At 36.7% G+C, this 16,390-nt stretch overlaps 1 protein-coding gene across 7 annotated transcripts in view; it reads right to left on the bottom strand.

Annotated features, from left to right (window-relative positions):
- COBLL1 (cordon-bleu WH2 repeat protein like 1) overlaps positions 1–16,390 on the bottom strand; it is a 161,902-nt gene that overhangs the window by 56,501 nt on the left and 89,011 nt on the right. For all 7 annotated transcript variants that reach the window (XM_036023384.1, XM_036023380.1, XM_036023385.1 and 4 more), the window contains one exon: positions 7,860–8,048. In XM_036023384.1, coding sequence (XP_035879277.1) covers positions 7,860–8,048 — 189 coding nt within the window. The remainder of the gene's footprint in view (positions 1–7,859; positions 8,049–16,390) is intronic.

Genomic DNA, 16,390 nt, shown 5'->3' with positions numbered 1-16,390 from the left:
TTGTGAAATCTGTGTTCATTTACATTAACGCACTTGAATAGTAGCCTTGTGTCTAAAGCCATGACATCTTTTTAATTTAATTTTTACTTATTGATTTTAGAGAGAGGGAGGAAAGAAAGGAGAGAAACATCAATCCATTGTTGCACTCACCCATGTGTTCATCAGCTGCTTCTTATATGTGCCTGCACTGGGGATGGAACCCTCAATCTTGGCTTAACAGGACAATGCTCTAATCCACTGAGCCACCCAGTTAGGGCAAGCCCTGACATCTTTACAGAGGTGCAATACAAGCATTAGTCAGGCTAAGATCTTTTTCAAAACAGCCTCAAACCAGTTTGAATACTTAAAGTATTTAATTGAAACTTCAGCACTTGGCACTAAAAGCACAGAGGAGATGACCCTGACCTACGTGGTTTGGAATGGGAATTACCGTATTTTGCCATGTATAATGCATTCCTGTGTATAGTGCACACCCACATTTTTGGCCCAAACTTTCCAGAAAAAAAAATCTTGCATTTTAATTTTTTAATTCAATGTTTTATTTATATATAAAACTGATTATCAGCTTTATAACTGGGTATTTATAAATATACCCAGTTCCAGGGTATTTCTTGCATATGGATATCATTATTGCTTTCTAGAATTAAACTTTTAATGCATAAGCATAAGTAAAAGAATTAAAAACATTTATGTAGATATGGAATTAGTACTACCCATGTATAATGTGTACCCTTATTTTTCCCTCAAAAATTTGGGCAAAAAAGTGTGCATTATAAGTGGTAAAATATGGTATTTACTGCCTAGCTCTACCATAGAAGACCCTTAACACTGTCAAAGTAGGACACGAAGGTTTAAACTGACGCTGCATCCAATGGGGCTGCTATCAGGATTCACTAGTCACAAAGTGCACCCACAGGAAATGAAATAATCTCTTGAATATAGTTGTTCAGAATTGTCCACCCAGATGCCAAATTACTCCTACCAAAAACAACAATTTTGGTTCATGAATAATTATCTGGAACTGAGGCACCTAGCAAAAGTTGGCTAACAGATTTGATCATGGGATCACCATAGGAAGGACGCTTGTTTCCTGTTTGCTAAGATGGAAGCACATGCCAGCAATCCACCTGAAACAAGAGCCAAAATATTTAAAGTTGAAAAGGACTGGCCGAACTTGGTCATCACTTCCTCATTCAGCTAAGACATAGGTTCTTCCTTCTCTATACCATCATACCACTTTGAATTTTGATTTATTATATTACTTTGCAGAGTCTTCTTTGCATTAATATTATTTGTATTTTTTTTCATGAAGTAATAATTTCTGGGAGACAGATATTTTTTAAGACTCTTTAAAAACTCTTCTTTGAAATGGACAAATCCCTGAGATTCTCCACTTCCTTTTAGAAATAAATAACAAGTGCCTTTATTCATTTCATGTCTATTATCTCTGAGTCCACAACCACCACAAAAGCTACTTCCACTTTATGAATGAAAAAATTGAGGTTAGAGATGTTATATGACCAGATGATGAAAAGCATACATAGAATTAGGAAGCAGTCAAAATTAGAATGTTCTGACTTCTAAAACTATACTCCTTCAGTTATAAGTTAGCTTTAAGGTGGTTCCAGAAGTCAGGATGCAAGAAGGGACAGGTAGATGGTTTAGAAAAGGCTATCTGCTATCTGCCATAATTTTACTTCATAGATTGATGACATCACTAAATCAGCCCCCAGATTTGCTGGTGATGCTTTCTGCATTTGTGACACATATGAGGGGTAAATCTTAGCCTAGTTTTGGTACCTGCTACTTAAGACAAGACTTCCACTTCTGTGTTGTAAAGATCCTGTTGGGTATCAAAAATGCAGGTCATGGTTCCCCAAAGAACTTGCAGATTAGCAAGACATGCAAACATCTGCCTCGGTGAATTCCTAAACCCTGGAGGTGTTCAAACAAAGTCACTTACCAATAGGGTGGCTATGTAATTAATCATTCAATCTGGGACACCTGAGAGTGAAAGGAGGCACTATTAATAATTACTCTGGGATAACAGGTACAAATACGGACTGTCATAGGAAAAAGAGAAAGCATGATGATATGTACTTGTCATAAATACATGAATTTTGAGCATTTGATAAGGGATTGAAGTCTATGAATGAGATTATTCCTTATTATAAATCTTTAAATCTGCTCCAGTATCTTATAAAATATTTTACACTCTTTCAATAAATTCTCAAAACAGTTGAGTCGAATTGATTCTATTTGTCCCTTATAAATGCATACTGACCACCTAATTAGAGTTACCAATGATAGTATTGGGACTTTTTGAATGTTCTCTATGGTTACTTATGTTTATCCATCTTATTAGTAATGAGTTCATGAGCTGTTAGACAAAAATGACCCACATTGTTCTAGAATTCTCTTGCCATTTTTCATAGCCCACTTTTCTCCAATAGGTGGCACTATACTCCATGTAAAATGCGCCTGAGCTCTTTATCTGCCCCAACAAGTGCAGGTCAAAATCTTAGAATTATTTGACCCAACTCTGCTGTAAATTGGTGCCACCGGACAGGCTAATCAGGCCACAGATCATGTGAAACATGTCTCTGGGTGATTTTATGGGCAAAGGCCAGAGAGTTAAAATGTTTTGCTTGAAGTCACAGCAAAATATGGAGTCAACCACAGGGCCTTGAACTTCTAACTTCCAGTTCTATGCTTTCTTTATTTGTGTTTTCATCCACAGCATCTCAGAATTGCCCAAAGTAAAACAAATTCCTCTTCACAGTATGAGAGCAAAAGAGAGAAACCTCCTCCTGTTGTACATGGTGTGGGTTCCCTCCCTCTCGTAGGAGAGAGAGCGCTAGTACGGCCATGAATGCTCTCCTATAGGCTAGCAGAGAAGGTTAATGTCAATCTTTTACCAAATTTCCCAAAATAAAACTTATTTAAAATTGTCCTGGAGGGGAAAAAAGAGGGAGGAAAAAGGAATGCATAATTATTCAGTGAGGAATAGTCACATATTGGGCAGATACCTGACTATAAGGTAAGGACCCAGAGTGATATAAAAATGCACCCACATATTTCTTTACTCTCTGTAGTGTTTATAACTGTTTAGGTTATAAACTCATTCTCATTAACAATTAACTTTTCCCAAGTACTGGTAGACACCAGCCCCTATGCTATTGCATAGTGTAGCATTTTCTGAGGGGGAGATGGGGACAGCCCCTAGGCAGCTTGTCTCTAACAACAGTACCCTTTCATGTTCACAGTCAGTAAGGCACAGAGCTGCTCCATCTAGTGGAAAAGGTCCTTTACCAGCACCACACACACACACAGATATGCATATTTCTATATCTATCTATTTATCTATCTATCAATACACAAACACACATACATAGGCATATGCATACCTATACTACAGTATGCTGTTTGCATAAATAAAATATTTTAATTCCTCCTACCTTCAATCCAATCTTCCCTGAGGTCAGGACACACAGAAATGCCCAAGAGTTTTTAGGCGGGTGCTGCAGTGTCCCTCACAGGGTTGCAGAGGCAACACCGCAGACCCGGGTGTCTTTGGTCATTAAAGCAGCAGCATCACCAAGCTCTGGTACCGAAAGATTAGTAAACCAGCAGAAGACTACCAACCTCATTCAAGATCACAAGATTTTTGTTTTCCCCTGAGCATAAAGTCTATCACCACTTCCAACCTTACTGTGTTCCCTAATCTGCATAAGTTCTTTGGTAAAAAAAAAAAAAATCAATGTACAAATAAGAGCATTCTTCTGAAGATAATGCTGGGCATTCACATTCTCACAAATGGAACATTCTGAGCATACCTCTGCATGAGTTACACAAGATGACACGGGAACTTTCTAAAATTTTTCCCCAGGAATACATTAAAAATTTTTTTCTAAAATATTAAATAATATAAATCTTCTAAATATTACGTTAGTCTAATACTGATATTATTTTTCAAAGGAAATGCATAGAAATAGTATTATCAAAATAAATATACAAGTAATATTTAAATAAATTCAAGAAGGATGGTCTCAAAAATTATATTAGAGACCCTTCACAGTGACATATGGAACTCTTATAAAAGAAAACCTTATCACTTAAACTTATTTAAGATCACTCTTCCCACCCTGACTGGTGTTCTCAGTGGGTTGGGTATTATCCTACAAACCAAAAGATGCCCAGTTCAATTCCCAGTCAAAGCACATGCCTGGGTTGTGCGCTGGGTCCCTGGTTGGGGGCCCATGAAAGGTAGCTGATTGATGTTTCTGTCTCTTATCAATGTTTTTCTTCCTCTTTTTTCCCCTTTCCTCTTTCTCTAAAAATAAGTATATAAAAACTAAATAAAATAAAATCACTCTTCCCTAGCCCCTTCCCCCATTACACTTATACTATTAAATCTTCTGTTTATAGTAAAAAAGCCATGCAGAAATTTAAATTAGAATCTATGTCATGCGGCTGCATATTCGATAGCTAACATTGTTCAGAAATAGAATATATTTATCTATTTGAACATTTTGGTTGTTGTCATCATTAAACATTGAGGTTTTCTTTAAATGGGTCAGGAGTAGCTGCAACATGAAAGATACCCCAAATCACAATCTTAAGATATCCCAAACTGCACTCTAGAATATCTAGAATCACTCCTAAGAAATCCAGAATGAAACTTCTAAGATATTTGAAACTACACAATCATTTTTAATCATAAACAACATCAAAAAATTAGCCATGTTTGCAAGTTGAGTCATTCCTGAATTATAGAACTATTTATAACTGCTTCATAAAAACACTGACGTGGCGCTTGCTTTGACAGCACGGCCCCTGTGCAAGGACGACACATAAATGTCTAATTACAAGGTTGCACACCTGAAAGAAACATAACATTACATCCACTGTAATTTAAAAATAAAAATACTTTTATGAAACCATGATATAAAACAAATTCTACCCTCAGAAAAAAATTTAACACTAAATATAATTTAAAAAGCAATCAAAATTTGGGGCATTCCCATTTGGGGTAATCTTTGCCTTGCTTTCTACCTGGAGAAAATATCTTTGTTTAGAATACCCTGAGAAAGCAACTAGGATCCATCTAAACATCTCTTCAAAGCACACCATTTAAGTTGCCACCTCTGTCTACGTATAAAGGATTAAGGAAACAATATTTATTAGAGTGCATTTATTAAATGGCAATTACATTGCACAAATATGTGCTATGCACCTTGCAGAAAGGTAATGATGCCACATGGATCTCACAGTCTATTCAAGAAGACATGACATATATATAAATTATAGTGCAGGACAATATATGATAACCATCAATACTGTAAAGTGTCAAAAAAAGCGTGGAAGTCATAGGCAACAGTTCATTCCAGGGAGATCAGCCAGCCCTTATATAGATGTGTCATTGGAGCTACACAAACTAATTGGAGAAAATATGGGTGGTAGGGCATTCCACGTGGAAGACTTTCATAAATGTGTGGAGGTGGAAAAGTAGAGAGTATCTATAGAACTAAAAAGTCATGAGGCTGAAGTTCAAGATATTCAAAGGGGAAAAGCCTATTTAATTTTGAAGAAGAAAATAAGGTGCCCCAGGACCCAGGTTTGGTAGTTTAGACTTTAATTCAGTACTGAATTGCTGTGCCTGTGGGGTTTTTGTTTCTTTGTTTTTTGTTTGTTTGTTTGGTTTTTTTATAATCAAAGATAGTGCCACCAACAGAGTGGTGTTGTAGCTTAACCTGAGGGTGGAGAGTAAATAGAACTCAGGGTTAAAGAAAGAAGTTCTCAACAGAAAGTGAAAGATGCCAGCCTGTGCCAGGCACTGATAGTATTTCATTAAATCCTAACAACAATTCAGTTATAAAACATTTTTAGATAAGAAAACTGAAGCAATTCAACAAGATCTGGAGGCCCAGAAACAAAGAGTTGATTGACGGGAGTTATTCAGGGGTAGGGCCCCTGGAGGCAAACATGCTGGAAGGTGAAGAGGGTGAGGAAAATCTAGGGTCCTTGTAAGTACAAACGCCCTGGGGATGATTAATGCAGAGTCAAAGTTAAAGAAGGAGAAGAATGCAGCAACCTGAAAGCAGTCATAAATTAGACCTAATAAGGAGAAACAAGAACAAATCCAACTACGGGAGACAAAGTGGATGAGCTAGATGCATTGTGTTCAAAGGAGGACACTTGAATTCCAGTAACAGGACAGGAGAAGTAGACTATGGATGTAGGCTCCCTGAGTTCAAGAAACAGAAGAGAAGTTAGCTTGAGGTAACATGAAAAACTCTACAATAATTACGATGGTAGATAGGAAAGAGAAGAAAACCATGATTCTAATACCGAGGTCACTGAAGTTAAAAAAAAAATCTAAAGAATGCAGGAGGCTGATGGCAGAGTAGCGGGCGGTATGAACTCCTGAGTGGTGCATCCAGGAAGAAATTTTGGAGTACTGATAATGAAACTATTGCTACCTGTCAGCATCAGTGAAGAACTAAAAATCATGCTGACAATTTTTTTTAATGTACTTTGAATTGGGGGGGGGGGGGGGAGGAATTGCCTCTACTACCCGTAACCATGTCCACTGTCATTATCTTAAAACCAGGGTAATGGTATTATTTCAAGGACTGAAGATAATGGCTTTTGTCTCTAACTTACAAGGTTCCTTCCTCACCCAGAAGAGGCACAACCCAGGTGATTGCCTGTATCTGAGGTCGAAACTCACCCAGGACAGTCACAGGTTTCTCAGTCTCCTAAATATGGTTCAATGTGTGATTGCCAAACTATTTTTGATACAGAATAAATGACAAAATTCAACTTACATTTAATGGGAAGTTAATACACAACAGTAAGTATTGTTTGCTGAATGCTGAACTTTTCTATGTTCATGTACTTTCAAAAATTTATAAAGTTATACATAATCTTTATAAATTTTAAGATTAAGTTTATATTTAAGGAGTTCTCCTAGATAAAACCACATTGTAAGAATGCATGACCCAACATGTTACTTATTTATTCTTTTGGCTTACACTTACACACACACACACACACACACACACACACTATACAAAGGTCAAAACAGCTTAAATTTCTAAAGCAGGATTCCTGATAACAAACGGGTAGTTGAAGATGAAAACGTGGAACAAGACCAAGCACAAAACTCATGTAAGTTTCCACTTGAAAATGAAGTGGAAAATTACATTTGGTTTTATTCCATTTTTCCAATTTTTACGTAGGTATTAAAAATATCAGTCTCCTAAATCACAATTTCACTTTTTGCTGGGTTAAAGTTTAATTTTACATGTCTAATAAACTTATCCACATTTTTAGTAAACTAACCAAATTATTTAGTGTAAAAAATTCTGCTTGCTTCACAGATAAATTTATCTGTTTTGATAAAGAAGAGGGCGTTACATTTTAAGAGTAGTTTGTAACTTCAGCAAAAGCAAATTCAGGGAAATAGTTTAAAAGAAAAAGAGTAATTTTGGGAGGAAGAGAAAGGGTTTTCTCATAGGTCACTGGCCTGCTTTTCTGAGTTTTACTTACAATATCAACACAATTGATGACTGCCCCTCCAAGAAAGGTTATTTTTTAAAAAACTTATTAAATGACTAACAAATATAAAATAGTTCTAAATTTTAAGTCACTTTTCTGGGATTGTGGAACCCATACTATTGATATTCAAACATTGTTAGAAAAATTCTAATAACTATTAGCATTTATTTTTTTAATTGATAACCAAATTGAGTGATGAATAAAGTTTTGTTGAAAAAAATAAATTTAAAATATACAACAGAGGACTTCAATGACAGCAGAAAGGAACTCATGGTATTTCATCCACTCCATCATACCTTCCATGAACAGTTGTAGATTTGATAATATCCCCAGGTAGAACTACTGAGAGCTCGATGTCTTTATCTATCATGCTTTCTTTCTGTTCCATGGTGAGAGCAGAGGATTCTACAGAATCATCCACTGAAGAGGTATCAGGGTTTTTGGTCTCAGCTGGAGGAAGTGGTGCCTTGGCTTTCAGTTTTCTTCTAAAATAAAAACAAAAGGAAAAAAATGAACAATGAAATCAAGGAATTCTTTTTTGCCTTTTTTATCAGCACATTTTTGTTTGTTTTCAATATATGCTATATTACTTGGTAATAAAAGAAATATGATAACAAAGAGATCTGATATTTGTCTTCATTGAGTTCAATTAATACGTGATCACTATAGCAAAGCAAAAGTATAACATTTTCTTTGATGAGATGAATTATGGAGATAAGTATCTCATTCCCCTACTTCATAATAGCTCTCACCTCTGTGCCTTTCATTTTATTTGTTTCCATTCTAGTGTCTTCTACCTCTCTATCCATGTAAACCTGACCTACCCTTCAAAGTCTAGCTGAAACTACCCCCCTCCCTGCCACTCCTTACACAGTCTCTCCATATATAACACATACAACAGATTCCATAAATGTAACATTTTTTTTTTTCTGGGTACAAGTTTCATCTCTCTGCCTACATTTATAACTCCTTACAACAAAGAAGGACATTATATTTCCCACTGCACTTAACAATGAACAATAAACTAATTGGTTATTTGATCTATTTTTGTTTCAATGAAAAATGTTACAAATAATTTTTCAAGCAAATATATTTCAGTGTCACTTACTAGGACAACCCTCAATAGATTTGTAACAGAAATAGGTAGTAGACATCATGGAAAAATGTACATGGGCCAATTCATTGATTTGATGGGTTAAAAAAATGAAATATACAAAGAAATATAAAATAACTGTAATGACATGAGTACTACAAGTTAGAGCTTTTGAAAATGTTACCTTTGTAAAAGGCTGATTGCTTTTGCAAAAACACATACTACTGCTTTCAAGTCAGAAAAATATAAAATTTAATTCCTCCCTCTTCCCATTTTCCAGCAAAAATAAAAATCAAATGAGTAAAATGGCTTCCTCTTAAGTAACTATTTAACACCAGCTCTTCAGTAGTTTTAAAATTTAAGGTCTCACAAATCCAACCACCTTTATGCACTCAGCATCATGAAAAAAACAACAGCAATGTTCCTATATTTATATTAATTTTCTAAAACACTAGGCCTTTAATTTTTAGGAGAATAATTGTAAAGATAGGGAGTCTGACAGAAGTAACACTTGCTTGAGTGTGGTTGATAGGGTAATAGTATGGATGTAAATAATTTATAGTTTAATTTGAACATTTCACCTAAAACGTCATATGGTGTGCTTAAATTTGATGTTGTTATGTTACAGAATTACATGCTTATGATATTGTAATAAAAAGGGGGTGTTGTTTGTGCTGGACCCTATATATTTAACTTTAGAAAAGGTTTCTCTTACAGTAGTAACAAAGATAAATATTTAGAAGTGTTACAATAAACATAACAAGTTCATAAAATTTCTGTGAAAAAGCTTTAACCAACTTTAAAACATTTTTAATCTGTAGAAATTGACCGCTCATGGTATTCAATAAACATTTATCCTGTAACAGAAGATCATGTGGCAGATTCAGGTAAACACTGGGAATGTACAGACGATCTGACCCAGATCCCACCCCTAAAGGGTTTGTGCCCCAAAAGGACTGACAGATATATACACAATTATACAAAAAGTTTGATGATTGCTCTAATACACATATGCTGATGGTTCAGCTAAAGCTCATAGGAAGAGAAACTTTCTCAGGAACCCAGAAATGTTTCACAGATGTGATCATGAGTTGGGTTTTGGGGAATGAATAGAAACTCATACGAAAACATAAGAAATAATTGATATTTCAGGCAGAGGAAAGCAGAAAGCAAATGGAGCCATGAGAAAAAGAGATACTTCTTAGAATTGGACAGTTCGGTAAAACTCTAGACAAATCAAAGGAGAAGAGATACCACTGAATCAACTAAAATGACTTTATAAATAAGAGAATTCAGAAGGAGGCTTGGTACAAAGTTAACATGTTAAAGTCAATGACCTATGTAAACACAAGCAAAAGCAAGTCAGAAAGTATAATAAACACAAAACTAGCTTCTTTTACGATAGCAACAAAATGAAATGTTTTAAGTTGTTGCAATAAACATAACAAGCATCTTATAAAATCTACATGAAGAAAATCTGAAATACCAACTATTGAGCTTCGATCTTTCTCTTCTACTTCAGATTTGTAAATCTAACACTGACCTGACAGCTGAACTTGGACTAACTCAATTTAACTTCCGATTCCTCTCCCCAGCTTCTCCAAACCAAATCTTTTCCTCTTCAAGTCTTTCCATCTCAGTAAATCACAATTCTTTCAGTTGCTTGGGCCAAAAATCTTACACATACCTCTTTCTTACACATACAGCGTGATCCATAGATAAATTCTGACAGCTCTGTACTGTGTCATAAAGAGATCCAGAGTCCACCAGCGGCCCAGCTCACCAAACACTTTTGTTCAAGCTGCTAACTGGTCTTCCTGCTCCCAAAGTTGTCACATAATATTCTGTCTTCAATGTTCCAGCCTAGCAACTGGCATGATCCTTTTTAAATTTAAGTCAGATCGCTGCTTTTCTTCTCACACTCTCCAAAGTCTTCAATCCTCACCCGAAATAACATCCAGAGTCCAATGCGTCCTAGACCTCTGGCCTCTCCAGTCTTCTCTCTCCCACTTTCTCCCTAGGCCCCTTGCACTCCAATCTTAGGACTCCCACGTTTTCCTTCAAAACACCTACAGCATTCCTGATTCAGGACTGTCCACAGGGTTTCCTCCTGATCTTAAGATAACATCTCTATTTATCTGCTTTACTTTTTGCCTTAGGGCTTATCAGCAACTAACATCCTCATTTATCATATCTTCTTCCATTACAGTAATTAATTCCATGAGAATAGGTACTTATCTCCACTGTCATGTGACACATTTACAAATGTATAGTCTCTGTAAGGATGCCTGCCACATAGTAGGCACTCATGTTTACTGAATTAGAGAATTCAGTGAATATTTCCCACAAAAGATGATGTATTTAGGTATATAATTGAGAAGGAAACCAGTGCTTACCACCAAGGAAGAAAATAAATTTTCCCCTGGCTGGCGTAGCTCAGTGGATTGAGCGCAGGCTGGGAACCAAAGTGTCCCAGGTTCAATTCCCAGCCAGGGTACATGCCTGGTTTGCAGGCCATAACCCCCAGCAACTGCACATTGATGTCTCTCTCCCTCTCTCTCTCTCTCTCTCCCCCTCTCCCTCCCTTCCCTCTCTAAAAATAAATAAATAAAATCTTTTTAATAAATAAATAAATAAATAAATTTTTATATCAGGATTACCCATGTTGAATTCTTTTAATTGATTGATTGATTTTATTTTTTTAAGACAGGTAATAAAAAAAATACATACCAGATTTATTAGAAATGGATAACTTAATATTTGCTTCAAAAGAGTTTCATAAGGCCAGAAAAGCAGCCCAACTGCCACAGGCAGGGAAGTAAAGCATCAGGAACAACTTTGCCACAGTGCACTTGGCTTTCAAAAGGAGTGGCAGTGAAGGAAGCTCTGACAGGTACCTCCTGCTGCCACCATGACCTTCCTATGGCCTGCCTGCATCAATCCACACACATTCCCATCTCCAAGTGTTGCTCATCCTGATCTCCATTTGACTCCCCCCACTCCTCATCTTCAAGAGATTGAGTCACAATTTCTTGGATGTCCTCCTTGTCTACTGCACACTGCAGTGAACTCCTCTGACTCACCGTTTTAATGTTCTCAGTATGTGGGACTATCTTATTTCCTAAGGTTCTTTGAGTCTGTGATGAAAACCCATCTCCAATTACTAAAGATAAGCCTGCTTAAAAAAAAAAAAAGAACAAAGCACTAGTTGAAATATTATTTACATAGAACTTCTATTAAGAACATCTTAATGTTCCCTAGTATTGCTTTAAATAATAAAGTATTTGTTACCTTTGGTCCTGAAAACTGGAAAGCATATGTGAATCAGACTGAGATCCTTCTACAATGAACTAGAAAGCCCACGGGGAAGATGTAATGTGTAGGTAATTAAATAATGAATACAAAGCAAAGAATGGGTAATCTCGAACATTCAGAGCAATGAGAACAAGTTGAAACTGGCTCCGTGGGGGTGTGGAGGCAGGTATCAGGGTATACTTCAAAGAGAAGAGCTGTGTGACTCAGTTCTTGAAAAAAAAAAAGTAGAATTTAGACAAGTAGAACCCTGTAGGATCAATTATGTTGGTTCCCAGTAGGATCAATTATATGTTGGTTCCCAGTTGTGATCCATTTACATGAAAGTTAGGAATGTGTCTCTCTAGTTCAAGTTTGCTGATTACATAGTGTAGACTGGTGAAAAGAATACCAGGTAGAGGCCTGGATTTGACCTTAATCCGAAATAGCTTTAAGACTATGTTAATTTATTTGACATTTTACTCACCAGCAAAGATTTACACATACCTTTGATCTACTTACATTTCTTGCAATGTTCTTAATTTTTTGGTTGAAATTCTTTGGATCAATAACAAAATTAAACTAAATGTCACCCAAATTCAAAGATACAGTGAAAATAAACAGAGGTTATAACCAACCTAATGAGTCAGAAATTCTGGTTCAGTCAAAAAAAAAAAAGTAACAAATCAACATGCAATAACAACTACGGTTTACTAGTTTTCATTAATATTTTAAAATCTCAGGAACTGCCATTGAAGTCCCTGTATCCCTTTTAAATAAAAGCCAGTTCTCTCACCCAAGGGATTTTCACATAAACTCTTCGTCACCAGTGGCCTAGTTTGACTCTCAGCTGCTACTCCTCAGGGGCGCCTATCTTTAACAGTACACAATAGCAAATTTTACACAAGGGTGGGTGCAGAGGAGGTTGTACTGAAAGATATTTGAGACTGAAAACTTCTCTAGATCAGAACAAAAATTCATTAATCAAGCCTTAAAAATAACCAGCCATAGTATACTATAGCATAAGTAAATCAGTGCTTTATCCATTAAAATTATCTCAACATTATATCCCATTTTCATAATGAGAATTAAGGTACAATTTCACACTGCACAATAATACATTTAAAATATCAAAACCTAATTTTAATGCAGAATTCAACTGGCATCCTGCTGTTACTACTGAATGGTTTTTTTATCATTTGATTTATGAAGTACTTCAAAATTAGTTGTCCATGCTAATCATTACTCCATCCCTGTCAATATTAACATCTTAAAATACAGAAAAAGGGGGAATAAAGTAACAGAAATCTACTCCAATATCTCTTATTTTGAAATAGAGCCTCAAATTGTATATGAGGTATACTTCCATACTTAATAAGCTACTACAGTCCAATGGGACTTCATCTATTTGCTATATTTACACAGTATTCTTAGAGATTCACTCAGAGAAGTACTACACAAAAATAGTTTCAATATTAAAGACAAAGTATAAGAATGGAATTTTATGTCTTAAAACAATGGATATTTTAAGCATTACATTTTAATGACCAAAAGGAAATTTAACAGCCACCTTTTCTCAGTATAGATAGAGGACTATCGAGTAGAAGATTCCTTGTGGTAACTGCTGATGAGGCAGTTCTCTAAAATGTCTGGCCCCTAACCTGTGCATTTCAACTGCAAAGACCAATTTCTCAAAACAATTTCTTAGGGTTTCTCTCTCTAATGAAACAAGAAAACATTGTGTTAAACAAAAATGTATTCTAATGGTGGACATAACATTGTTTTATGTGCTTGAGTGAATGCAATTAAGAACCAATGAAGGTGTCATTTTTTGATGAGCCTAAAAGTTAGAGTGAACATATCAAGTGACTTTAAAAGATAAGCAATAATGAAAGATAACAAAGAGAGACCCAAGGCACTATATGACTCTTTCTGTTTTATTTGTTTTTATTATTAACATTATTACAGATGTGTCCTCATTTCCTTCCTCTTCTTATATGACTCTTGAAAAACATTCCTCAGGCATCCAATCACCTATGTGTGTTCAAATCTAATTGACAATTATCTATCTAATCTTGGTCACATTTGAGTAAGTTCCTAAATTCTAGTAAGGACACATTTAACAGCTGCCCAATCCCTCTGGTTGGGATTCTCTTGCCTCTGCTTGGTGTAACAACACAGTTTCTTCCTTCTTTACTGCACTCTCCAGTCTCCCATGACCTCATATCCTTGCCTGCTCTGTTCTCTTCCCTTTCTAGGACCAGCACCCCCAGGTGATCTCTTCAAACACCATGGCTTTAGATACCACCTACAAGTTGATGATTCTCAAATTCATATCTCCAGCCCTGACCTACTACTTACTGAGTTCTGACTTATATGCCCAATATCTCATGGTCATTTCTATACAGATGTCCCATAGGTATTATATATCCAAAACTCTTGATTTTCCTCTCCACTCCCAATGCCTATTCACATCCAAACCTCCCCGTAAAACCTTCTGGTCTCCCCTAATGACATAACACCCCTTAACTCAAGCAAACATCTTAGGCATATTTTGATTCCTCTTTGTCTCTATCTCCTAGTCCCAATACACTATCAAGCTCTGTGAACTCTTAACTCTAATACATATCCTCATTCAGTGTACCTATCAAAAGCTCCTCTACTATTGCCCTAGCAATTAAGACATCATCCCCAGCTTAGACTGCTCCAACAGCTTCCTGACTGGCCCTTTTTGTAGCAGTCAGAGTGATCTTTTAAACATGTAAACCAGATCACATTACATCTTTGATCCTTCACTGGTTTCCCAGTGCATTCAAAATAAAACCTACAGACCCAAGATGGTGGAGGAGTAGTAAGTGGAAGCACTAACATCCTCTTAGGACCAACCTGGAATTAGAACTAAATGAAAGAAAACCCATTGTGAATAACCAAATGAACACTAGCTGGAGAGAAGCCTTATAACCCAGGACAAGTGGAAGATACCACTTCACCACAATGTGACTGGTAGGGAGTGTAGATGCACAAGAGGGCGAGCTGAGCTCCCACAAGTGGCAGCTGAAGTTCTGAAGGGATATTTCAGCTGCCAGGGGGTTTCCCCTAAGTAGTGTGGTATCTAAACCCCAAGCTGGGCTCCCCAGCCTAGAGCACCAGAACCAGGAAAGAAACCCAAATAAATAACCTGGCTGTCAAAAGTAGCAGGGGTTCTGTCAGCCAAGGAGATATTATGGCTTGAGACACAGAGAGCCTCTTAAAGGGCCAAACACAAAATTTCATTTGCAGCCACTTACTCTAGACTCCCGCAAAAGGAAGGCACAGTAGAATAGAGATGCTTAAGGAGAGTCTGGGGTTGGTGGCTCTGGGAAGAGAGCTGGAGGAATAGCAACTCGGATCCCTATGCTGACTCATTCTCCACACTGCAGAAGCCATCTTTCTGGGGCACAGCACTCCCCTCCAAGTGGCATCAGCTTGAGGTGAAGCAATAACCTGCCCACATGAATCCCTGTCCCCACCCTGTGGAGCTAAAGTTGGGCTGCTGAAGAATATAGCTGGAGGCTATCTCAGTGATTAAGTCTAATAGCAAAGGCAGATCTCTGGGAGCTCTGGAAACTCTGAGGTATAGGCTGACGCTCTCCTGGGCCCAGAGCTGGTAAAATCTGGACTTAGTGCATAGCCTGGTTCTTTCTGCACACACCCAAGCCCACAAGAGAGAGCCACAAGCTGTGCATTGCTGATAGACACAAACAGGTTGTCCAAAGGCAGCCATAGGCAGCATCTGACATAGGTCTGCACCAGCATCTTTGCACATCTACCGAAAACACAGAAACAAACACAAAGAAACAGCCAAAATGGATGGCAAAGACACAGGCCCCAAATAAAAGAGTGAGAGAATACTCCAGAAGAAGGACTAAATGAAATGGAGGTGAGTAATTTATCAGACATAGAGTTTAGAGTACTGATTATACAGATACTCAACACCATGAAAAAAGACAGGTGAACCATAAAAAAGGACCAGTCAGAAATAAACAGTACAACATATGAAATAAATAATACACTGGAAGGAATAAACAGTAGGTTAGATGAATCAGAGGATCAGGTCATCAGTTTGAAAGACAAAATAGAAAAACACCCAAGAAGAGCAGCAAAAAAAAAAAAAAAAAGGAATTTAAAAGAAAAAAGAAGAGAGCTTAAGAAACCTTTGAGACAACATAAAATGTAACAACATTCACATTATGGGAACACCATAAGCAGAAGAGAGTAAACAAGGGATAGACAACCTAGCTGAAGAAATAATGACCAAAAATTTTCCTACTCTGGTGAAGAAAAAAGACACTCAAGTCCAGGAAGCACAAAGAGTCCCATAAAATATAGACCCAAAGAGGCCTATACCAAGACACATTATAATTAAAATGGCAAAGCTTAAAGACAAGAACAGAATCCTAGAAG

The sequence above is a fragment of the Phyllostomus discolor genome, chromosome 4 (genome assembly GCF_004126475.2).
Source record: "Phyllostomus discolor isolate MPI-MPIP mPhyDis1 chromosome 4, mPhyDis1.pri.v3, whole genome shotgun sequence".
Taxonomy (NCBI): domain Eukaryota; kingdom Metazoa; phylum Chordata; class Mammalia; order Chiroptera; family Phyllostomidae; genus Phyllostomus; species Phyllostomus discolor.
The sequence above is the reverse complement of the archived record's forward strand: the minus strand, read 5'-3'. Positions and strand labels throughout refer to the sequence as shown.